The following is a 25,703-nucleotide window of genomic DNA, read 5'->3' as shown; positions in this document are numbered from 1 at the left end:
TATTATAATTATCAGATATAAAACAATTAGCTTCTGATATGAGTTGACAGCTAAAAAATCTCTGATATACATTTTTTTAATGATATACATTTTTTCCAAGCGGATGTAGTGTGTGTGTGTCCCTTTTTCTAAATCGTTTGATTTGGTCTTCCTGAGGAGATGGGATCTAATGCCAGATGCTGTGTGTAGTACAATTTTTTCCGGCAGATGTCTGCAACCTGAGAGAATCAACAGGGCTTTGAATAACATCTCCAGCATAAGAGTCTTCTTGTCACAGTTGCTGTATGTTATAGGATATGAATCCCACACAAGTGGATGAACCAATTTTAAATAATACCATCTGACAATGGCAGAAAAAATTGTTAGAAGGTCTGACAAAGTCCTGGAGATGGCTGTTAGCCTTGGGAAATAAAATCCAGCCCACTGACAAAATCTACTCATCCTTCTTTTGTTTGATCAGATGAACATCCAAATTTAATGATTCCTTTCTAAGATCCAGAGGCAATGTTTCAACAGCATTTAACTGAACTGCCAAGGAGCTTTCATTTTTGTCCTTTAAATATGCCATTCAAAAGAATATTTTAGAAAGATGCTAACTTTAAGAACCGTTAGAATATACTACAGAATGCATCTTCATATGTTTTTGATATTAACATGATTTCACATTCACAATTCATGTCATAGCTTGTAATGAAATCATTTTTAGAATTAAAAAGAATAACTAGCTACGGCCCAAATGCGGTAACGACCATATTGATTCCAGACTGCCAAGAAAATTATAAGAGCAAGAAAAATGTGTATAGAAGGGGTCAACATCATATTCCTCAAGTCAATAATTCCACAGGTTGGAGTTAGGGACTCTTTTCTAGAAGTAAAAATAAACCCCGGGCCCCCATTTTTTAGACTGAAAACAATCTCCCAAGTTCATAGCAATTTATTTCTAATGGTGATAGCACAGGACCGGGCTATGTCTTCACTGTAAACACAAGTGTGTTTTCACTTGGAGATGGTTAACCCAAGATAGCTATTTTGATGTAAAATCCTTGTGGAGGTAAGGTACTGTAGTCATTACCTTGATATAGCTAGTTGAGGTAAATCCCAAATTGGGGGAGGCGGTTATAGTATTGACCTGACTACCTGCAATGAGATTAAAAGCTACCTGTATCTTGTTTCCACTAGGATTTTATAATGAGATAACTAGCTCAAGTAGACAATCTGAATGTAAAAACATACCGTATGTAGCAGCGAAGACATAGCTTGGGAGTCAGTACTCATGGATTCTACTCCAGCTCCTTGAGCATCTGATTTAACCTCTTTGTGGCTCAGTTTACTCAAATGTAAAACACTTTAAGCAATAATGATCTACATTAAAAGGCTAATTATTTAATATTTGTAAAGTATTGCGTGATTCTTGGTTTAAAAGAAACTCAAATAAGTACAGGTTTCAGAGTGGTAGCTGTGTTAGTCTGTATTAGCAAAAACAACGAGGAGTCCTTATGGCACCTTAGAGACTAACAAATTTATGCCCAAATAAATTTGTTAGTCTCTAAGGTGCCACAAGGACTCCTCGTTTTTTCAAATAAGTACAGTTTCATTATTGTTAATGGCCACTAAATCTAAAAATCTATTGTAATGAGAAATGTGCATGGTTATTGCCTAAATCCCTTAAAAAGAAACCATGCCGTTTGTCATATCATCTGATCTCACTATCTGAGCTGTGTCTGTATAAATCAGAACTTGAATGGGACCTCCAAGGAATCCCTATGTCCAGGAGATATGGTACTGATGATTAAATATATAGCACTCCTTCTTCTGAGTCAGCCCTGATTCAGTGCCCCAGCATAGCGTAAAAGGGCTTTGTGCTGCTGAAGACATACAAAACTTAGGTCCTGGTAACCTTGTGATAATTAAATATCCAATGAGACTTTTCAGAAGAATGAGAAAAATTATCCCAAGTATCCTGGCCAAATTCCAGCATTGGTTAGTTACAATCTGCCTATCTCACTTCCTTTGTAGCATCAAAGGTACGCATAAGTCTTCTTTACTTCCTATCCTAGAAGTCTGAGCAGTGTTTTGTCAGATCACAAACTACCTGCAATCCACATAATTTTAAACATATAGTACAGGGCTGGAAATGTATACAAATCACCCCTACAGCCCATATTCAGTGTACACATGTCAGTGTTTGCCATTACGTGCCAGATATGAAAATGAGAAATAGTGAGGATACCACTGACCAATTTAAAGACCATTTTTGTTGGTTGTAAGACATTCTGCTGAGTGCATCTATATGTTCTCCTCTCGTGTTGACTGTACTTTTAGCAGGTGAATGTGATGGTGAGTATACCAGAGCCACCGTTTGCCTGCCTCTGTGGAGAGGGCCTGGGAGCGTGCTCCCCACTGTTTTCTAATATAGTATATGAGCAGCCATACTACACAGTGTTGTATGGACTGGTGGAAGGCTTTTGGAACACATCTTATAGACCTGAGTTCCAGAACACTGATGTGGAGTTGGACTCCCAGGTGTTCCAGAGGTCATGCATACAGAGTCCTGACAGTTAGAACCCCGACCGAGGCATTTATGATGGGTTTAACAGTAGGGGATGCAGGTATGAATGACACCCCTTGCAGTACGCTGTCTCTGGTCTCCCACCAGCAAAGCTGTTGAAGCAGTTTGGGGGATATGATTAGCTTTCTTTTCAGATTGTGTACATTGGGCATGTGATGAGACATTACTCAGGGTTGTAGAGGCCTCATCATTTGTAGATGAGCAAAAGGTATAACATAGGTAGAAGAGGCCATAAAACTTTGGAATCATAGGAAGAATTGTGTTGTCTGCATTGGTTGATCCCTGAGAGTTATCAGGAAGTCTCTTATCTTTAGGAATCTCTCTTCTGGGAGAAAAGCCCTAGCTTGAGTGGAGTCTAAGGACAACTCTGATAAATGTGATCCTTTGAGTGAGCTGTAAGGAGTTCTCCCAGTTGATCAGCAACCCAAGTGACTGCAGGAAGTCACATGTGTATTGAACTTTGGAGGAGAGATCCTGTTGAGAGCTGGCCCTTAGGAGTCAGTCACCTAGATAGGGATAAACGCACATATCCTTGTGTCTGAGATATGAGATGTGCTGAGACTACCAAGAATCATTTTGTGAAGACCCTTGGTGCAGTGGGCAGACTGAAATGGAGGAAATTATTTGTTCCCTCATGAAACCAAAGATACTTGAGGTGGATGGGATTATCACCTCAAAGAAGTATGCACTCTTTAGATTGACACCTGCACTCCAGTTACCTTGGACAGGGACAGGATAATATCCCCTAGTGTTAGCATCATGAACTTGAAAGAATTTGTTCATTTGTTGAGGTGTCTAGGGTTCAGAATGGGTCTTAGGCTTTTAGACTTCCTGAGTATTGGGAGCTATCTGGAGTACAATCCTATTATTTGGTATTGTAGAGGAACTTTTTGTAGGAGAGAACTTCTTCCTCTCATGGAAGTTTCTCACAAGAGGGATCCCTGAAGACCGTGTGAAGACAGACGTGAAGGGTCCCAGTGTGAAATTAAATTGAGTAGCCGTTTCTCAGGTGTCCAAAGGTATCAAAGCTGGAGTGGCAGGGTGCATCTCGGACCGCTTTACAGAAGACCTTGAAACTTTTGAAGGGCTAAGATGGTCTACTTGGAGGCTCAAGGAAGTCAAAGTGCCTCCAGGCCTAGCTGTCTGTCCTTTCTCATGCAAGGGGTGAAAGCATAGCAAATTGTTCTCTAGGACATATGTGAACCTCTCCCATGCACACTAGGCACCAAACATGCAGCAGTCTACGGAAAGAGGGCTGAGCAGGACTCAAACCTTTTGAATTCTGTACGGGGTTTGGGATCTGACAGAGCCTTTTGGGTAATCTGAAGCAAGCAGCTCCAACTACTCTAACTAAATTAAGAGTACACCTAAGAAACTAATTATAAGAAGAGAGGCTAACTAGATTGCAGACAGAGGTAGTTCTGTTTAACTCTCACATTATCCATCTGTCTTCTCCTCTTCCTTGGAGTCCTTCAAGCCTGTATGAACTTCAAGGCTGTGTGTGGGAGCTACGGAGAAGGAACTGAGGATATTGGGTTAGTGCTCTCCCTTACATAAATGTAGTCAATGATGTCATCCTAATATGACAGCACTCTTGCCCCTCACCCGCAGCAACACCGAACAGTATTCTAGGATCTCATGGCCTCTATGACAGCTATATGATTTAGTTAGGGATTGGTCCTGCTTTGAGCAGGGGGGTGGACTAGATGACCTACTGAGGTCCCTTCCAAACCTGATATTCTATGATCCACCATATCCCATGCAGTTTATGACCAAAGTCATCATGATGGGCACAAGCTGGCTCTGAGTTTTGAGATGGAATTAGAAATAGGAGTGTTAAAAAATATACCACTGTCAAAATGTTATCTCCTCTGGGCTTTGATCCTAGTCACTGTCAGAGTGATACACTGGTGTGCCCTTGGAGACGGATTGTTAAAATGATTTAAATTATGTTTATTTATTTATTCAGATTTACCAAAAGAGGACTGAAAAGATGCACACAAAAATAACTCCTTGGCAGGTACCGCTAACATTCTTACATCTGGAGCTGCAATCACTCCTGTACCAGGTCTGCTGAGTTTCTGACTCCCACTGCTCCAACCACTAGGCATGACTGCCCACACACTGATCCATGACAGGTAATACCCGTAAGATCGCTACACCAATGCTTCAAGCAAAACTAATTTTCCATCATTGCCTCAGGCAGAAGGGGTGGGCTGGACTGGGGGCTCACCTCCCCGAGCCTCAGTTCACACGCTGCCCATGCTCAGAGTAAACTCCCATGGTTTTGCCGCAAGGATAAGTTTTTATCTACACTTTCTTTTTGGATCAGTTTTCTTTCCTGGATCAAGAGAAGAACACAGTATGTGGGCACTGTCCCATATAATTAGGTTGCCCGGTACTTTCCATTCTAAAGGATTCTTTGGCCTTTAGTTCGAGAAGCATTAACATTCCCATTGTTTGCAGCATGCCTTTGCTATTCAGGAGGAAGACACCTCTCAGGAAACAGAAGTGCCTTTACTCTCATCTGTGAAATTCCATTCACATTTAGTTGAGTAATAAAGTGTTAAAAATCACCATTTCTGTTCTCTCACTCGAGTTCCACCGGAAAATTCTGATAGTATGCCCAAATCACTGAGCGTTCTAAAGAGCTCAGCTCATGCTGTCACCAAAGCAGTAGTAGTGGACATTATACTGGAAATGTATAGGAGCAGCTATAAGGGGAAGAGAGAGTGAGAGCCAGGCTAGGCTTCCCCCTCCACAATAGCTCCAGCAACCCATACTCTCTGGTGGCACAATATGGGACAGGAGTACCCCAACTCCCTGGAGGGTGGGAAATGGAGAGAGACAAGGCAGGCTCCCCATAAACCTACCTCTACTGTTACATCTATCACATAGTCCCAGCATACCATTCTACACACACACACACACACACACACACACACACACACACACACACCCCCCTACCTCTAGGGCATAACAATTTAAACAAAATCCCCTAGCTCCTGGCAGCCCATCTTCCCCTTCTAGGAGCACTATATGGGGCAGGATCCCCCACCTCCCAGAGAGGAGACGCGAAAGAGCTGAGCTGAGTTGAGTTGAGCCTGGCTGTGTCCCACCACTACCTGGACCCAGCAACCCAACCCTCAACTTTGGGATAAGAGCCTTTCCTGCTGCCAGCTAACACACTGAGTCCTGGAATTCAGGTCAGATAGGTCTGTGTTACAGTGCTGAGGCTCAAAGTTCAAACCCTGCTAATGATGCAAATGGGGGGACTTTATGAGAGCTGTACAAAACAGAATTTGTTTTTACCCTTACCTTTAAAAAAACAACCACCTCAGAAATTACATACAAAAATGACTTCAAAGGAATGTTATTAAGGTTGCAATGCCAAGTTTTATGGTTGACTGTGCAACCTTTGCTTGATCCCGTTGCGCTTATAACTTTAATTACCTGATCATACGTGATGTGATCATAAGCACACATTTTTCCATGAGACCCCAACCTCATTCAGTGCATAAGGATACTGAATTAAGGTTTCATGGGCAACTATAATCTGGTGTTTCCTAATTTCTGAGAGCCTGACTCTGCAGCCTAATTAACATGGTTTTTGTTTTTATTTAGTTTAATTTGTGTGAGTATATCTTTTACATTAAAATAATGTTATTAAGGTTGAAAAGTCAACCACTCAAAAGTGAGGAAATGCTAGAATTAAGGTTGTCTGTGAGTATGTATTATAATGCAGTCTATAATCATGATACTATTTTTTCCACCAGATCCCTTTCTCATTCAGTGCACAGAATCGATGGTGCTCACTTACTGAGCAGCTATTTATTATTTTGTTTTATCCTCATTGTTCAATCTGTGGCCCGATGCCTTATTTACTGCACATTATTCAAACCTTGATTTGAAGATACAATTATTTATTTCCTCATAGATTTTTTCTATGGTGCTCATTGCTGTAGTATCTCAATGCTTCACAAATATTAATTTATTTTCACAAAACCCTGTGAGGTGCGAAGGTGCTATTATCCCTGTGATGCTATATGATTAAAGATGATTGTTTATATCATACAATTACCATAAATCTTGTACAACATGTATCATGTAAGTTGTCAATGGAAACATTACAATCTATCAAGCATGATCATCCTGGTTAAATCCATGTATCATCTTTGTATCTGAAGTTATGAATATTGGCTATGTACTTGTATCTTAAACCTGTGTCTATTCTTGGATGACATTCACCAGATAGATTTACCTCAGGGCTAGACAGCTATGTATTGATGGCCTATCAATAACACTCAACTCCCACAATGGGTCATAGAAGAAACTCATCCCACCCAGTAGGTCTCCCTGTGGCGTGCCAGTGGCCATCTCCTGTGATTCAGCAAACCATGTGTAAGGACATGTGACCTGCTCATGTGACCCTAGACACCATTTTGGGCCAGTAACTTTTCACAAACAGGGGCTGTGGGTTTTGTTTGGGACAGTAATTTTCCATGCACATGGCAGAGAATATAAAAAGACATCTCCATGTTGCCTCTTTTCCTGCTCTAATTCTCTGGACTGTGGATTTACAACCAAAAGGAGCATCTTGAACTGTAGACTGAGGACCTTCCAATCTCTTGGAAGTTACCAGAGAGATGTTACAAGTCAGCAGTCATTTCCATCACTGCTACAAACCTGATATAAGGACTTTGCAGTCATTTGTATGTATATGATCTATTAACCATTTATAACTCTCCTTTTCTTTTATTAATAAATCTTTAGTTAGCTTACTGAGCATTGGCTGACAGTGTGATATTTGGGTAAGATCTGAAATATATATTGACGTGAGGGTGTGTCTGATCCTCTGGGATTAGTAAGAACCTCACATATGGTGAATTAGGTTTTCAATAATCTCTCACCATTTCAGAACTAATTATCTGGATGGGAGCCGAGGGCTGGAATGTATAAGCAGGACTATGTTTGGCTTCTGGTTAACCAGTGTTGCACTGCAGAAGCTATTTTGTTACATGATTTGTGAATCTATTTATAGAGTAAACCACCAGTTTTGGGGATTGCCTGCCCTATTTCTTGCAGTCTGCTCTGAGTGTGGTATTTTCAGTGAGGCCTATCACAGGTAGCTGGTCACAATCCCCATTTTATAGATAGGGAACTGAGGCACAGAGAGATTAAGGTCAAAAGTAGCTAGTCTGAGACACCTTCAACCTGATTTTTGAGAGTACTGAGCATTACATAGCATTTGATACGCTCAAAGCACAGTTCCCACTGACTTTAGTTGCAGCTGAGAGTGCAAATGGGACCCAAAGGTCTCAAGTCAGACACCCAGAAAACGAGGAACACACAAAAAGTGACCACATGCAACAATTTTTGATTTAAGTGACTTGCCAAGCATCACACAGTAACTCTATGGCAAAAGTGGGGATAGAATCCAATTCGCCAGCATGGCATTTGAACACCTTAACCTTGAGACCATCCCATCTCTTCTTGCAATCCCTGTGCCTCATTTACTATGCACCTTCCAACTTCTGCAACAAATAAAGCAGAGGCCTACAGGCAATAGTCTCCATCACTACCCAGTCCTGATTCATTCCCAAAGCAGGTCCATCTTGTGCACTAAATGAGACAAGGGTCCTATGGAAAAAATAGTATCATAACGCACATGCAAAAGAAGGCTATTTAAGGAACCTTAATTCTGATATTTCCTAACTCTTGAGTGCTTACTTTGCAACCTTAATAATGTTCTTTTAATATACCTTTTTGGGGTGTAATTTTCTAGGTTTTAATATAAACTGGAAAAAAATTCCATAAGGTGGCATCATATTGACACCCACATGGGCAGTCAGTAGCATTGCAACCTTTATATTCACCACACAGACCTTAGCTAGCAAGTAACTGATAGTACAGGGTTTCTCAAACAGCGGTCGCCGCTTGTGTAGGGAAAGCCCCTGGTGGGCCGGGACAGTTTGTTTACCTGACCTGTCCGCAGGTCCGGCCGATCGTGGCTCCCACTGGCCGCGGATCGCTGCTCCAGGCCAATGGGAGCTGCTGGAACAGGTAAACAAACTGGCCCGGCCCGCCAAGGGCTTTCCCTACACAAGCGGCGACCCCTGTTTGAGAAACCCTGTGATAGTAGGAGCAGGTTGAATTTTGTATGTGGACCAGCACTAGAAGGGGAAGAAAAACTTTGCCAAGGGGTTCACAGATATTTGCGGACAGCAGAGGAGCGGTGAGACTCAGGAATCCCAGGTTCCATTCCAGGCTCTGGATGGAAGTGTGCACTGGTGGAAACAAACTCTTTTGCCATATCCCCGTTCCATCCTGTCTCTTTGCATGCCTGGCTCCATGTCCCAGGACCATTCTCCTTTCCCAGCCAGTCCTAGTCTCTCCCTCTAGGCTCGCTGGAATCCCACCTCCCAGTCTCTCCTCCTCCTGACATCCAGTCCCTGTCTTCTTGCCGAGCCAGTTCCCCCCCTCCTGGCTCCTTGTCCAATCCATCTCTCCCTTTCTACCCCACCAGCTTTCAGTTCCAGGCCCTCTACCCAAGCTCCTCATCCAATTTTAGTCTCCCCCAACACCCTCTCTCTGGCTCCCTGTCCCAACCTCTTTTCCCTGCAAGTCCCAATTCTCCCGCACACTCCAACTCCTTGTCAGCTCTGTCTCTCCTCTTGTTGCCCCTGTTCCCACCCAGTGGTTCCTAATCCCAGTCTTTGTTCAACCAGTCTCTGTCTTGCCTCCTTCTCACCAGCTCCCCCCAAATCACCTTGCTCTCCATACCCCCGTCCCCGTTTCCTTCACTGGCTCCCAATGCCACCCTCCGCACACCAGCTCCCAGTCTTCTTGTCCAGCCAATCCCTCTCTTTCCCAGAGTTCTCAAGCTGTCTCCTTGTCTGTTCTAGTCTTGCCCCTCCAGCTCCCAGTAGCAATTTCCATCCCTTCCTCCAGTCCCAGTCTCACTAGACTGCTTATTCCAATCTACTCCTCTCTCCCCCTCCTGGTCAGGTTGTTCCCTCTGCATTTTAATCAGATGGCTTCCTCCTCCAGGGGGGAGTCATTGAGTGCACAGAAGAGACAGGCTGTCTGCTCTCACTTCCAGTGCCCAGCCCCTAGGGTTACCATACGTCCCGGACATGTCCGGCTTTTTGGGCTCCAGATCCCCGTCTGGGGGGAAATCCCAAAAAGCCGGACATGTCCGGGAAAATCGGGACATGGGGGGCTGGTGGTGCCGGGTCGGGGACTCAGGGGCCGGCGGTGCCGGGCCGGGGGCTCGGGGGCTGGCGGTCGGCGGGGCCGGGGGCTCGGGGGCCGGCGGGGGCCGGTGGGGCCGGGCCGGGGATGCTCAGCCGGGGACCGGGCCGGGGACCGGCAGTGCTAGGCGGGCCGACCCAGGCTGGAGACGCCAGGGGGGGCAGACTGGGCTGCGCCTCCTCCCCCCACACCCCTCCTTACCTGAATCAAATATTCGCGGGAAGCAGGGGAGGGGGCGGAGACTTTGAGGAAGGGGCGGAGTTGGGGCGTGGGCGGGGCTGGGCCCCGTGGAGTGTCCTCCTTTTGGAGGCTCAAAATATGGTAACCCTACCAGCCCCCAACCTGGTGCACCTCAGCTAGGGGCAGCAATTTGTGCTGGTTCTCTACATGAGTATCATGAACAAGGTATTTGGGCACCACCACACTTTTCTGAAATTCCACACCCACTGTTTCTACAGAACACACAAGAAATGAACAAGTCCTATACATTCCACACACAACCCTCTTCCTGCTGGGAGATTAAAGAGGAATTCCTTGCAGCTTACTCTATTTTGCAAAAGAGTGAGTGAAACCAGTTTCTTTTCCGTGAACTATGCACAGCTCACCATAGGCTTTTCAATGAATGCAAGTATTTCCATTAGCTCCATTGGGAGTGTACAGGGAGAATCAGATCTAAACTGAAAATGAATCTAGGGATCTTAGAACAGGTGGTATATTGGCCAACTTCATTTTAAAATATGTCTTGTGTGTAATTTTATAGGACAATATCTTCTAACAAGCCACACATTTTGCCTACCCCTTTCCAAATGTAACCAAGCTTTAACTTTTTCTTGGCTTCAAGCCTACTTTCTAAAGGTACTGTATTCTTCTATTGAAGTTATTTTCCCTCCACTGTTTATTCAAAAATGCAATGTACTATGAAAGCATTATGGTGGCTATTCCTGCTGAATTATTGCTATATAAAATCTGAGTGTTGGAAATATATCCCTAAACTAGCAGACAGAGTGACAGATGAATGGTGTTCCTTTGAATCCTAAGGGAACAACAACTGAAATACAGCATTCACAGTGTGATGCTGTTTGCATTCCTTTGCATGTCCGTTCAGCTTTCTGATGGGAAGGCTTTTTCCCTGTGGGGGAGATAGCACCATTATAAAACAAATGACGGCAAATGACTTTTTTAGAAAGGAAAAGAAACCTTCTACACTAAAGTACATTTAAAACGGGTCATTTTTGCAATTACTTTAGCTGAAAATAAATAAGAGTTCTGACTATTAAAATATTTGTTTCCGATTTTTATCAGCATATAGCAGTACTTTTGACAAATTTTTATGTGAAAAAACAACATTGGGAGAACTTTGCGTGGGTATTCTCAAAAGCAGCTAGGGGACTTTAGAGCACAAGTCCCACTGACTTTCAATGGATCTTGTGCTCCTAAACCCTTTATACACTTTTGAAAACGTCCTGTATTTGCACAATTAAGCATTCAGAAGTAAGAAAAGACCATCGGCATCCTTACTTCACATTATGATTCAGTATACCGTTTTTGTAGCCAGATATTTGTTTAGCATTTTGTAAGTGCTGTGGTTTACTGTGTGTGTGTCAGATAAACAAAGTATATAAAAGCCATTTCTATGAAGACTACGGAGTAAACTGTACTTATGCACCATGTACTAAGATTGGAAACCAGATCCAGGCCATTTCCACCACTGAGAAGGTGCAGAGGGACCACATATTAACCATTATCTATCCAGCTGTGAATTCCCCGGCATGGGGGAAGTCTCAGCAGACATAAAGCCAGCATAGTTTGCTTCTATGTCACCACACCTTTTGGTCAGAGATAAAGGATGGGCCACAAGGGGCATGACTGGAGTTCAGCAGTACTCATTAGTGGATGGTCTCTTGGGGACTGTTACCAGCTGGCACAGGTTGGTTGATCTAACTCATGCTGGGGCTGACATTGTGCCAGGCAGCGAACCAGAACATTGTAGTTTACCTGAGCTTAGAAAGGAGTCTGCCCCAAATATAAGAGCAAATCTACCTTCACTCTGTATTTTGTGACAGTAGAGTGTTCCTCTTCTTAAACTTAACAGTGCATTTCCTGACCTCTGAGAGCTTGATTTTGTAATCTTAATGGGGCACTGCTGCTAGGTTGTTTTTTTAAAGGGTCCACCTCACAGGAATTAATATCTTAATATATAATAAGTAGCATATGGTGGCACCAACCAGAGAGAGAGAGAGAGAGAGAGAGAGTTAGTTCTTGCCTCTAAAAGGCATATAATCGAAGACCACTACCACAGCAGCCTGAAGCTCCTCCAGCACATCTCAAAATCTGAAAGGCTGTCATCCATAGGAGAGTGAAGTAAGTGGCCAAGCTAATATTTATGAAAATAGATCACCCGAAAAGTTCAAAGTACCTGCACATTCACATGCACACACTCCAATCAGTAAATTAGAAGACAAATGCAAAGAACTTAGACCAGCACATGCCAGCTTACCCTTTTGGCCAAGCCATGTCATACACTAATTCTAATTCTAACCAATTTTCTCTTTTCAAGTACAACTTTTAAGACACAGAGAAGAGCAAACTTACAATCTATTTGGAATCTTTCATTGTGCTCATGGATTCTATAGTACACTAGAGGCAGCAGAAGGAAAATTCAATCACAGAGTGATGCCAATGCTGATTATTCTATTGCACTTTAAAGGCAGGAGGCTGCAATCCATAAGTCAAACATGGTTTCCCAACAGACTACCACAGTTGTGGTTTATTCTTGAGAAACTGTAACCTATCAAATCAGAAACAGGCAATTTCTATGCTCCTGACAGTTCCACTTTCTACTGTCTATAGTCAAGCTATGTCTATGAGGTGGAATATTTTATCCCATCTACAGTTTTGTTACTTTGAGTAGCATAACATGGATCGTTTACTGTTAGCTTGGGAGACTGAGGTTTAATGATTCAGTGACACAGAATCTCTAATCCAGCTTTTATTGACAAGCCAGTTGACTACTGCTGCAACTATTTATTGCTGGTTTTGATACTTTCTTATACTGATACGCTGACTGTAATATATAACACAATTGCAATATAATCATGTACTGAACTGAACCAAGAATGATTCTTCTACTCTCAATTACTTTTAAGCCCTGAATTTTAAGATTATTCAGCTTTCACTTGCACCTTTTTGATTCCTATCATTGCTAGAGGGAGTATGCTTGTGTCAGATTAATGATATAGTAAGATGTCTCTAGCTGCAAGATATTCTGATTGTAGAATGCCCCTTCTATGTAAATCAACAGAGTTAGCTGATATTTTTCAATCAAAGCTGAAAAGCTACTTGTTCTACTTCATTAGTGTTTGAAAGTGGGTTGGAGCTTTCCTTAATCTTCAGTGATGGAAATATGTGATGGACATCATAGAAGAGGAATACATTTCATGTAGTTTCAGCTATAATTTTATCAAATGTTTTTTGAAGAAATAAAGCATAGACAATATTTGCTTTCGGTATCATAAGTGAAACCATACCACTAAACAATCATATCCTGTTTAGCCCATAATGACATCAGAAATATATGTTTATCATCTGCTCTGGACAACTTAGCATGTTTTTGGCCCTGGGCAAAGTGGAACTGAAACCATTTGCAGTTGTCCAAACCAAGATAACCACACATTTCTGAGGTAATTGATACCTAAAAGGAACACTGCCTTTAGATCACAGTTCACGATTTAAGTACACTAATTCCTTAAAGAAGGTTGTTAAAGTTTTGAAAGTATGTATGTCTATTGGACTGCCTCCAAAACTTAGCATGGGTTAATCATAATCTACTGCACACAGAAAATGTGATACACTAGACTACTTTACAACTCTTCTTTTTAGGAATGGAATCCATCTCCTGCAATTGCTTATTTCTCCCTATCCACTCCAAAAAATAAAATTTAAAAAAAAAGGGTGGAGGGGGGCAAAATTTTGAGCGCTTTGAAGTAACATGCATCACAAACTAGATTTCTGGTTCTATTACCAACTGTACAGGATATTTAAACACTGACTACACATTTCATGGTGTTTCAATCAGTGTGAATGTACTGTAAAAGTTATAGGGCATGGCTCTTTTCTCATACTGCTGCAAATCACGAGTAAATTCATTGAAACTAATGGAAGTAGCCCACTGTAAAACCAGCATCAGAGGAGAATCAATCCTATTATGAATGTAATTGCATCCCCTACGATTCATGAACTGAACTTTTATGAGGGGGTTGATAGAAAAGAATTATCTAGAAAGTCAGAATGGGCTCCTCCAGGATAAGTGTCTTCACACTTTTCAAGCAACTCCTACAGTTTAGCTGACTAAAAAGTTGGTTGTACTGGCACAAGTAAATATAAAGCAGCAAACAGTTGTGGGCCAGGGCCCAGAACAGTTGCTCTCTCATTAATATAGTATTACTTACCACTTGTATACTGAGCCAAAAGCACGCATGGTGCTGTACAGAACCAATCAAAGGAAATGTCCTTCCTCCAAGGAACTTAAAATGCAGGTTTGAGTGGTGGGGAGGGAAGATCTTAAATGACTTGTCAGAACTGCCATTCCTGCTACAGAGGCTGGAAACCATTGCTCTATGGCATGGTTTCTCAACCTGGGGGTCACAACCACCCAGCCCTCCCCATATTACTAAATGGGGGGAGATCCGGGCAAGATTCTGCCTAATTGGGATGGGAGGTACCGGTACAAGAAAGACTGAAAACCACTATTCTAGCACAGGATGAAAGTCACGTTATTTCTTATCCAGGCTCCTTAGGAAATCCACCAACAGATAGAAGAACCAAGAAGGCATAGTTGTCAAATATGGCTAAATATGTCAGACAGCTCACCACAAAGAAGAGAACAACAACAACAAAAAACCCTACCACTGAAAATATGTAAATTCTTTTTAAAAAGCAATCAAGACACTTTAGAGATTTTATGAACAATACAAAGTAAAGTATCAGGGGGTAGCCGTGTTAGTCTGTATCTACAAAAACAACAAGGAGTCTGGTGGCACCTTAAAGACTAACAGATTTATTTGGGCATAAGCTTTCATGAGTAAAAACCTCACTTCTTCGGATGCATAGAGTGAAAGCTACAGATGCAGGCATTATATACTGACACATGGAGAGCAGGGAGTTACTTCACAAGTGGAGAACCAGTGTTGACAGGGCCAATTCAATCAGGGTGGATGTACCCACAACCACTTCAGATTTGGGGACAACTTATACCTTCAAGTCAGTGGCACTGCTATGGGTACCTGCATGGCCCCACAGTATGCCAACATTTTTATGGCTGACTTAGAACAACGCTTCCTCAGTTCTCGTCCCCTAGTGCCCCTCCTCTACTTGCGCTACATTGATGACATCTTCATCATATGGACCCACGGAAAGGAGGCCCTTGAAGAATTCCACCTGGACTTCAACAATTTCCACCCCACCATCAACCTCAGCCTGGACCAGTCCACACAAGAGATCCACCTCCTGGACACTACAGTACAAATAAGTGATGGTCACATAAACACCACCCTATACCGGAAACCTACTGACCGCTATACGTACCTACATGCCTCCAGCTTCCATCCAAGACACATCACACGATCCATTGTCTACAGCCAAGCCCTAAGATACAACCGAATTTGCTCCAACCCCTCAGACAGAGACAAACACCTACAAGATCTTTATCAAGCATTCGTAAAACTACAATACCCACCTGGGGAAGTGAGGAAACAGATTGACAGAGCAAGACAGGTACCCAGAAATCACCTACTACAGGACAGGCCCAACAAGGACAACAACAGAACACCACTGGCCATCACATACAGCCCCCAGCTAAAACCTCTCCAGCGCATTACCACGATCTACAACCTATCCTGGAAAATGATCCCTCACTCTCACAGACCTTGGGAGGCAGGCCAGTCCTCGCTTACAGACAACCCCCCAACCTGAAGCAAATACACACCACACCACAGAAACACCAACCCAGGAACCTATCCCTGTAGCAAACCTCGTTGCCTACTCTGTCCCCATATCTACTCTGGCAACAGCATCAGAGGACCCAACCACATCAGCCACACCATCAGAGGCTCATTCACCTGCACATCCACTAATGTCATATATGCCATCATGTGCCAGCAATGCCCCTCTGCCATGTACATTGGCCAAACAGGACAGTCCCTCCGCAAAAGAATAAATGGACACAAATCGGACATCAGGAATGGTAACATACACAAGCCAGTAAGTGAACACTTCAATCTCCCTGGTCATTCTATTACAGATTTAAAAGTCACTGTCATTGAACAAAAAAACTTCAGAAACAGACTTCAAAGAGAAACAGCAGAACTAAAATTCATTTGCAAATTCAACACCATTAATCTGGGCTTGAATAGGGATTGGGAGTGGCTGGCTCACTACAGAAGCAGCTTTTCCTCTCCTGGAATTGACACCTCCTCATCTATTATTGGGAGTGGACTACATCCACCCTGATTGAATTGGCCCTGTCAACACTGGTTCTCCACTTGTGAAGTAACTCCCTGCTCTCCATGTGTCAGTATATAATGCCTGCATCTGTAGCTTTCACTCTATGCATCCGAAGAAGTGAGGTTTTTACTCACGAAAGCTTATGCCCAAATAAATCTGTTAGTCTTTAAGGTGCCACCAGACTCCTTGTTGTTAATACAAAGTAAAGACATTCAGGGCAGATCTCTGAAATAATAATGAAGACAGACTTTAAATGTATACGCAGAAAAGGAAGCAGATCTTAAAGAGAGAAGGGTAAACTCAAGACTGTGTGGTGTGGGAGCAGAACTTTTCCACTTTATTTCTAAGCTATGCTAACATGGAAAAAGGAAGCTGATTATATATTCTTTAAAAACATTTTCCCATATAAAAGGAGTAATCAGAAAGACTTCCTCACAACTGGCACTATCCTAACCACAATATTTTGAAATAGAATTTGCTGTCTATCCAAGGGAAACAGAGCTGAGATGGATTGAAAGATCTATGACTACATCTAGTCCATCCCCCTACCTTTCAGCATGCATAGGTAGGATAACAAGAAACATTTCCTTCTTGGAAGAAATATGGAAATAAGAGTCTATTTACACTATCTACCTAGAAAGGCATCAATGATTTGAAAAGTGGTGAGAAAAAAAAATCAGAACAACATGATATATGAAATCTATTGCACATTTCCTTTCTATTCTGGAACTGGATGTGAGTGAGGATTCATAGGGTGACCAGACAGCAAATGTGAAAAATCAGGACGGGGGTTGGAGGTAATAGGAGCCTATGTAAGAAAAAGACCCCAAAACCAGGACTATCCCTATAAAATCGGGACATCTGGTCACCCTTGTAGGGAAAAGGACAAAAATTACCTCCATCCGCTCTTGTTTAACATCATCAATCTCATCATCTTCAAACATAGCCAAGAGCTCCCCAGTCTGATCAATAGAGTTGAGAAAGTCTTGAGCCAGCTTCTGACGTTTGTTGACACTGCTACTGTTGAATTTGTCTATAGAAAGGTGAACAAAATTAAAAACAAGTCTGTTACTTTGGTTCATCTGTGACTCTTTACATCTGCAAGGCCTACTTTAATAACATTAAAGTGAGGACCTGTTTGAACAATACAGTGCTTCCCATTCTGATGACAAATATATTCTAAATGTTCCAGTCACTAGGTTTAAACCCTCCTTTGGAAAAGAAAATTTTTGCTCACGGGAGGCTCTGTACCTGTGCACAGTTTTGAGGGCCTGCTTTTACTTATATTCTCACACCATCTTTAGCTCCTTCTGACTCCAAACACTTCAGAGTTTGGAAAATGAGGCCTTGACAACCACTTATCAAACTGCAACATTAATTACTAACATCACAGGCTTTCATAACCAGAGTGCACTATGAAAGTAAACTATATCAAACAGGGCACTACCAGCTAATCACCAGAGACAAAATTGCCCTAGGCTCAACCATAACTGATATGCCCCCTGTAAACCCTTTCTTGTTACCAACTGATCTGCACAGAATCTTCCTGGGGCGGTGACTCCTCTCTCATGAGCATGAATACACTCAGCCAATGTAACATAGGGGAGAAAATTCCTTCCCAAACCCATACATGGCAATCAGTCAATCTTAAGGACATTATGCCCTAAAAGCAATCATCACACAAATCTCAAAATGCAACTTTGCTGCTAAGACAGGAGATAAGATAGGTCACCCCTCAGCCAAACTCCAGAAGACCATGGGTAAAGAGTTAACTAAACTGTTGGCATTAGAGCAGGTGTGGTTCCACAGACAGCTTGTTTTATCCCACTGTCAATTAGAGAGATAGTTGGAGAGACAGCCTATTTACCAAGGGGACAATCCCCTCCCAGTAAAGAAACAAACAAGAAAAAGGGGAAGGAAGACAATAAGCCAGTTGCTAAGTAGCCCATGAAGAAATCCTGACACAGGATGTCATATCTATATGAAGGCTGAGAACCTCATTTTGATATAAGCTAAAAATTCAGGAAGTACAGTAGATGAGTCCACAAAAAAGGAGGGTCAAATTTTCAAATGGGGCTTCTATAGTTCCAGCACTACATTTGCACATGCATTTTGTACAATGGACACTGCATGCGTAAAATACAGTGTGCTTAGAATTCATGCTGCAACTGTAAAGCTGCATTTGAAAATTTGACTCTCAATTTTAAGAGGAATACTTACTCTTTAGTGGCACTTTCAAATGCGTCTGACTTATAGAAGCTTTAGCTATGAAAACTGTAATTTACTACTTAATTCAACTCAATTTAGTGAGACTTTATTGGCATGATAAGTTACACAGGTTTTGCCAAAGTGTAAAACAGAAAGAGACTCCTTCCTCAAGTATCTATTAAAAGTAAGAAAGATTTACCTCTGATAGGGTCTAACCTTACTGTCTGCAAATGAGAGGTCAGCTCTTCAGCTAGTGTAAATCAGCATAGCTTCTCTGACTTCAGTGGAGTTAAATGGATATTTACTAACTGAAGATTTGGCCCAAGATAAAACCAAAATCTACTTAGATTAAAAGTTATGCCCATTTGTTATAAATTATGTGACTTGCTTATGAAATGGAGAAGAATAAGTGTTTCCAATTCTTTAAACTATACATTGGTTCCTTAAAACTTCAAACAACACAGGAAGAAAGTTCTGGTCATATATCAGTATTAAGTGACTTTAGATTATGGTTGCTTCATAAAATATGTCAAAAACCCTTGATAATAAATTAACAAATGTCCATTCAAATGAATTTCAAAGACATGTACCTCTCCCTTGCACACTGTAGCTGCCACATTTAAATTACACATACTGAAATCAATTAGCCTTTTAATCCGCACCAGTTTCTTAGTTCAACACAGTTCTGACATTAAACAGTCCCACTTATCATCTGGATGGTGAATGGAAATATTGAACCTTTATGAAGTAGTCTGAATGGAAAAGCAAAAGGTTAAATGGACTTGCCAACTAAGCCAATATTTTGAGTGTCAAAAACTATTTAGATGGAGGTATATAATTTTCTGTTGGGATACACAGTGCACAATTTGATTATTTCCTTAAAAAGGCAAAATTATCTCAAAGGTTTTTTACCTTCAAGGAGATCATCTTCTTCAATGCCTTTGACAATTTTAGATTTGTAGTCTCGGAAGAACATATATTTGAGCAGCCTTCTAAGCTTTTTCTAAGGGAGGGAAAAAAGTACATTGACAATGATTAAAATGTATACAAAATGTTGCTTTACAGAATAGGGATCATTATAGAGCACACACTGTGTGTACGCAGAGAGAAAGTACATATATTATTCAGTTAATATGCAATATTTACTAAATATATCCAGAATCTCTGATTTTGCAGCAGCTCAATGCATCGAAAATCCCATTGACTTTAAGGAATCATCCACGTGAGCAGCTGCTAATTTGGGCCCTCTACAGATTTATTATAGTGCAGTGATAAAAATTCTATTGACTCTGGCCTAAATTTTCAAAAGTGACTGGTGATTTTTGGTGCCAAATCACTAAGGGGTCTGATTTTCAGAAGGCAGATGCTCAACACTTTTAGAAAATCAGGCTTGCTTAAGGTATCTCAAGTTGGGCATCCAAAATCATTCTTTACTTTTGAAAATTTAGGCCTATAAACACACAGTTCCAGGAGCTCTGATTGCACATCAACCAACCTCCTCAAACACCCTCTTGGAAGCCTAACAGCTACTGTGTGCACGTCATGTTCTGTGATTAGAGATGAAAATTTTCAAACGATATGTCAAAAATAGGCCATTTTTCAAAATGAAAACTTATCAAGAATTTGTGTTTTGACAAAGTCAGAAAACACAAACTGTAGCTGTAGCTGTTTCTCAGCTTTTCAGGTTTCTTTGGTTTATTGTTTTTTCTTTCCCTCTCCTTTCTTACCCTATTTACTGACAAAAGAAAAAAAAGGCTAGTGATTAAGGAAAGAAAAAATGGGAAAGAGAAAAAAGGGGAAAAAAGGAAAAGGAAAAAAAATGAAAAATATTTAAAAAAAATCAAAGAAAATTTTGAATTTTGAAAACTTGTTCCCTTTGTAAACCTGGGGAATGAAAATGATTGCAACATTTTTAGTCCACATTCTTTCATTTGTTGACCAGAGTACTTATTCATAGATTCCAAGGCCAGAAGGGATCATTGTGATCATCTAGTCAGACCTTCTGTATAGCACAGGCCATAGAACTTCCCCAAAATAATTCCTAGAGTGCATCTTTTAGCAAAACATCCAATCTCAATTTAAAAATGGTCAGTGATGGAGAATCCACCACAACCCCTGGAAAATTGTTCCAGTGGTTAATTACCCTCATTGTCAAAAATGTACACCTTATTTCTGTATTTGTCTACTTATTATAGAAGCAACCAAAATATGGGGTTGCCACAACACTTTCCATTACAAGTATTCTTATAGTCTTTTTCTGAGAAGCTCTAGCAGCTCCATTGTTTGCAGCAAGCCTATGAAATGCAGGAGGGACAAAGCTTTGAGGCTAGAATTATGACATTCATTTGTCCCATAAAATTCCAGTCAGGTTTGGCTGAGATATTTAACTGTTTAAAATCACCATTTCCCTTCTCTTGCTTGCATTCCTCAGGAAATTTTTGGCAACATAACAGAACAGGGCCCTGGACTATTATAACAAATCTAACAACTTTAAAAACTATTTAACTATTAAACTACAAACACTAGAACTATAACTATAACTACAACTGCGAATAACTAACTAAGCTAGGGAGAGTGGAGAACAGCTATGCCGCGCTCCACAGTTCCAACGACCGTCAGGGGCGGTAAGAAGGAACTGAGGGGGCGCCGGGTCGGCTGGGGTATATATTCAGCGCCATGAAGGCGCCACTCTAGGGGGCTCCACAGCCGACCCGCCGGTGTTGCTAGGGTAGAAAATCTTCCGACGATTGTGCACGCGGCGCGCACACACCTAATGGAATGGATATGAGCAAGCACTCGAAGAAGAATATGAACATTTTAAGGCCAGTCCCACACCACAGCAGCAGCACAGACCCCATTCTAGGGCTCCCTTTATCACAACATACACTACCCCACCCCAGACCTCACACATGGCCTCAGCTGCCCATCCTCAGCTCAGCGCAGGCACCAAACAGAATAGGAGTCCTCCATCTCACAGCAAGGGAGGGAGGAGAGAAGAGAGAGACAGGCAGGCAGGAAATTATATTTAAAAAATCCTACATTAAAATAACATTATTTAAGTTGAAATATCAAGCACTTGAAAGTTCAGAAATGCCAGATTTACAGTTGCCCATGCAATCTTAATTTTGACCCTGAGGTGTATGGATCTTTAATTACATGACCACATACCATTTCTTCCACAGGACACCTGCATCATTCAGTGCACAGGATGGACAAAGCTTACTTGATCAGCAGCTACTCAATATTTTGTTTTCTACTCATTGTTCAGTTTCCTTACTTTTGAGTGCTTGACTTTGCAACCTTAATAAAGTTCTTTTAGCATAGTTTTTGCGTGTAACTTTCTAATTTCTTAAAAAGCAAACTAAAAAATAGAAAATCCATTGTGTGGCATTATACTGACATCACATGGATCATCATCAGGGTTGGAATCTGCAGATCCACCACACAGACCTCTGCCATTTGAGCCAACGGAGTAACTGACAGCAGTAGTAATTAGCCATCCTCTACTAGAGGGGAATGAGACACTGTGCCAGTGGGTTTCACAGATATTTGCTGACAGTAGAGGAATGGTGAGACTCAGGAATCTTGGGTTCCATTTCAGGCTTGTGCTTTACCATTTCTTTGCCAAACTGTCCCTCCAACTTTTGCTCTCAGTCCTGGTCTTTTTGCCTAAGCATTCCAGTTCCTTCCCACCCCACAGCTCCTTGTCTTCAGTCTCTTTGATCAGTCAGTTCCAGTTCCTCCAGGCTGGCTGAAATGCCAATGTGTCTTTCTCCCTTCCCTCCATCTCCAGATGCCTCCCCACCTCACCTAAGTTATTCCCTTCCCTGTCTCGTTCCCAACCTTCTCATCCAAGCTCCTCCTTCCACCCAGTTCTTTCTTCCGGTCTCTTTGCCCAGCCAGTCCCAGCTGTCCCCCGCATCCTAGCTCATCAGATATGTCTCCCCATCCCACCCCATCTCCTTCCCACTGTCACACTGCTTCCCATTTCCTGTCTTCTTGCCCAGCCAGTTTTAGTCTCTACCCCCTGCTCCCAATACAAGTCTCCTTGCTCAATCAGTCCCAGTCCCCCCCCACCCCATCTTCCAGTCCCAGTCATGGATTCCCCCAAGCTCCTTGTACCAATTTGTCCTGTCACCCTCTCCCCCACCAGCTTTGGCTCTTGTCCCCTCTATATTTATATCAGGTAGCTTCTTCCTCCATGCTGCGCGTCAGCAAGCGGGGCATTATGAGCACAGGAGACAGGTTTCTTGGTCTCATTTCTTGTACCCAGCCCAACATGACCTGCACCAGCCCAGAGCCGCCCGTACACGGAAAGTCACGCTCAGTCACGTCAGCTGGAGCATGCCCATTAGAGATGGAATCCTTAGAATTTTTATCTGTTAAGCTCTAGGAGGTCTCTACTGAGCATGTGCAAACTATTTTGCAAAGGCTTATAACTTGACCTAATTTGGGTGCATTTTCATGGGGATGACAAAAAGCACATTCTTGACACAGACCACACTCTTGCCAAATTTCAAGTTCATATTCCACAGAATGGCGGGACTAGAGCTTGTCAAAGCAGAGGTCACCAGATTTTTTTTTAACATGGCCAAAACAGTGTATTTGTCCCTAGCTTAGTTCTCAGAAAAGTCTACACCATTTTAGTTTAAATTTTTCACAAAATTTCAGCCTGAGGCAGACACTTGGCAAGAAAAAATTCAGTCCAAATGGTTGAAGTTTGACAAAGTTATAAGCAACTGAAAATGAGATCCTATAAAAGGCAACCTTAAAAACAGAGTTGCTGGTAGCCCCTGGAATAATAATGAAATGATGGTCCATGTTGCAAAGAGCTTACAATCTAAGTAGACAATGAGAAAGAAAAGGTCATATATACATCTTGTTAGTTCCTTCCCTTAAAATACTTTAGGATAAACGTTGAATTGGCTAAGAGTCTGTTAGATATTGTAGTTTATTTTTATAAGATAACATGTTCTTATTTTGAGGAAATCGAGGGTAAGAGAGAGGAAGTGAAAGTAAGCAGTGGAAGACTAATCAAGAGCAGGATTTGAAGGAGAAGTGGCAAGCAGGATCAGAGAAGGTATTTCATGTTTGGTGGCAGTGCAAACAACAGCTGGTTGTGGAAGATGGACGCCAAAATACAATAAGACATGTTGATTGATGAAAATGTAAAATTTGATGTAGAAGGAGATCAGAGGCCTGCAGAAGGATTCAAATAAGGAGGAAACATTCGTAATAATGAGAGTTGAAGATGATTTTATTTGCAGCATGCAGGATTAACTGGAGTTTTCAGTTTGAGGGTGGCAGTACTCAAAATGAGAGAGGAATGGGACATCAACCAAGATTTTAGAAGCTTGTTTGGGAGGGAGGGAGAAGGAAGAGAGATGATTTGGGGAAATATTATAAAAAACCAGACATGATTTATTGACATCCTAGATGTAGAGAGGGGAAAGGACAGAGCTGTGCCAAGTGTCACCTTAGGATCCAGAGTTCAGGTAAGTGGAAGGATGTTATAATGATTGATAATGATATAAGTGGAAGGGAGAGAGAGAAGCTAAGGCTTGTCATAGTCTAAATTATTATTTGAGATGAAACCAACCTACTAGGTCAACTTGCCATCACTCTGCCAGTGCAGCTGAAAACAATCAAGTGAAAAAAATCTATCAATAAATTGAAGTTATCCCAGAAACTAAAACTAAACTAATTATAATGACATTCTTTTTACAAATTGCTATTAATAAGGATGCATCCCTTGGTTTAAACTAAGTAAACACATTAAGTTAACATACACACTGTCAAACTTACAATTCTAATACAAACTGACTAGCTTATTACTGTACCTTATCTTTGCGCATCAAAAACAGAAGATCTTCAGCAGAGATGACTCGAGCTCCTCTCAGCTGAGAAACTTCAGCTGCTTGCTGCAACTAATAAAAACAAAGAAATGTAAAACTACTGCTTCTGTAATATATGTTGTATTTACTAGGTTTCAAAATAAGTTCAGATAAATACACTGTGTGGTGACATGTTGGAAAATATATATCATCTTAAAAATATAGGCTGGGACTTTCAAAAGTGCCTAAGGGAGTCAGTCATCCAACTCCCATTAACCAAAATTCCAGCCATAAATTATATAAAGACTGAAAAACTTTTGGCGTATCTCAATAATCATAATGCTGCATTTAAAAGTAAAACCTCTTGTTTCTCGGCATATACAATTGTAATTTCTACCCTGTTTCTTTTCTTCAACTCATTTTCTAGTGCAGTCTAGAGAACAGACGTGAGTCCTCTAATGCAGACAAGTAAAAAGCAAAGCTCTTCCTATAAAGGGGGCAGACTAGCTGGCTGATCCTGCTGAGAATTTCTGGGCAATAGCAAACATTAATTCTATAAATATAGATGAAGAAATGTTTAGGGAAAAGTCCTTCACTTTCAACAGTATCAATCTTATCCATATGCTAGGAATGTTCTTTTTCACTCAGACTTGAAGGACACAAAGAAAGAATTGAGCAATTTCATAGTCTTAGATTATGGCTGCCACGGGAGTGCGCAGGGAAAGAACTGCCTTCATCTACATTGTAATCATTGTGGCCTAAAGGCTGTGCCTCTACAGGACATCAAGACCTCCAAGTCCACTGAGTCTTCTGTCCATGGATCAAAGGTCTCCTGAGAAGAGCCTTTAACACAACATATAATAAATAACCCCCTTTACACCAACAGCAAAGTGGGTGGCTTCAAGAAAATTGGGCTAAGAGTCCTCCTCCAAGTCCGAAAGGAGTCCATTTTAAAGACAGCATAACATGAGTCGACACCAAACCTATGACAAACTGATAAATAACAAGTTGCTGGGCTAATGAGGTATAATCCAAAACCCAGTGAAGTCACTGGAATTCCTTCCACTGAATCCAATGGGCTTGGAATCAGGCTGGAAGTCACTTTGAATACCAGGTGGAGGGACATAGAGTTCTCGTTGGACTAGTTGCTTCCCTACCCCAAGCTTGGAAAACATTTTTCCAGTAAGGAGAATTTCATCACAGGATGTTTGCTTTCAACCCTGTCTTTCTCAGCTGGTGGGAGGAATACAATTACATTAAAACTCATGTGTACACCTGCAACATGATACAAAAAAGATAAATCTCATTTCTTTTCATGCAAAAATGCCTCCATACTC

General features: G+C 41.6%; 1 protein-coding gene across 8 annotated transcripts in view; it reads right to left on the bottom strand.

Moving 5' to 3' along the window:
* SUPT3H (SPT3 homolog, SAGA and STAGA complex component) overlaps nucleotides 1–25,703 on the bottom strand; it is a 445,162-nt gene that overhangs the window by 98,660 nt on the left and 320,799 nt on the right. For 7 of the 8 annotated variants that reach the window (XM_054021899.1, XM_054021900.1, XM_054021901.1 and 4 more), the window contains 3 exons: nucleotides 24,373–24,459; nucleotides 19,445–19,535; nucleotides 17,221–17,357 (listed from right to left, as the gene is read on the bottom strand). In XM_054021899.1, the coding sequence (XP_053877874.1) occupies nucleotides 17,221–17,357; nucleotides 19,445–19,535; nucleotides 24,373–24,459 (315 nt within the window). Of the gene's footprint in view, nucleotides 1–17,220; nucleotides 17,358–19,444; nucleotides 19,536–24,372; nucleotides 24,460–24,763; nucleotides 24,809–25,703 lie in introns of those variants that run through there. The other variant, XM_054021907.1, reaches the window with a different exon arrangement.

The sequence above is a fragment of the Malaclemys terrapin genome, chromosome 3 (genome assembly GCF_027887155.1).
Source record: "Malaclemys terrapin pileata isolate rMalTer1 chromosome 3, rMalTer1.hap1, whole genome shotgun sequence".
Lineage (NCBI taxonomy): Eukaryota > Metazoa > Chordata > Testudines > Emydidae > Malaclemys > Malaclemys terrapin.
The sequence above is the reverse complement of the archived record's forward strand: the minus strand, read 5'-3'. Positions and strand labels throughout refer to the sequence as shown.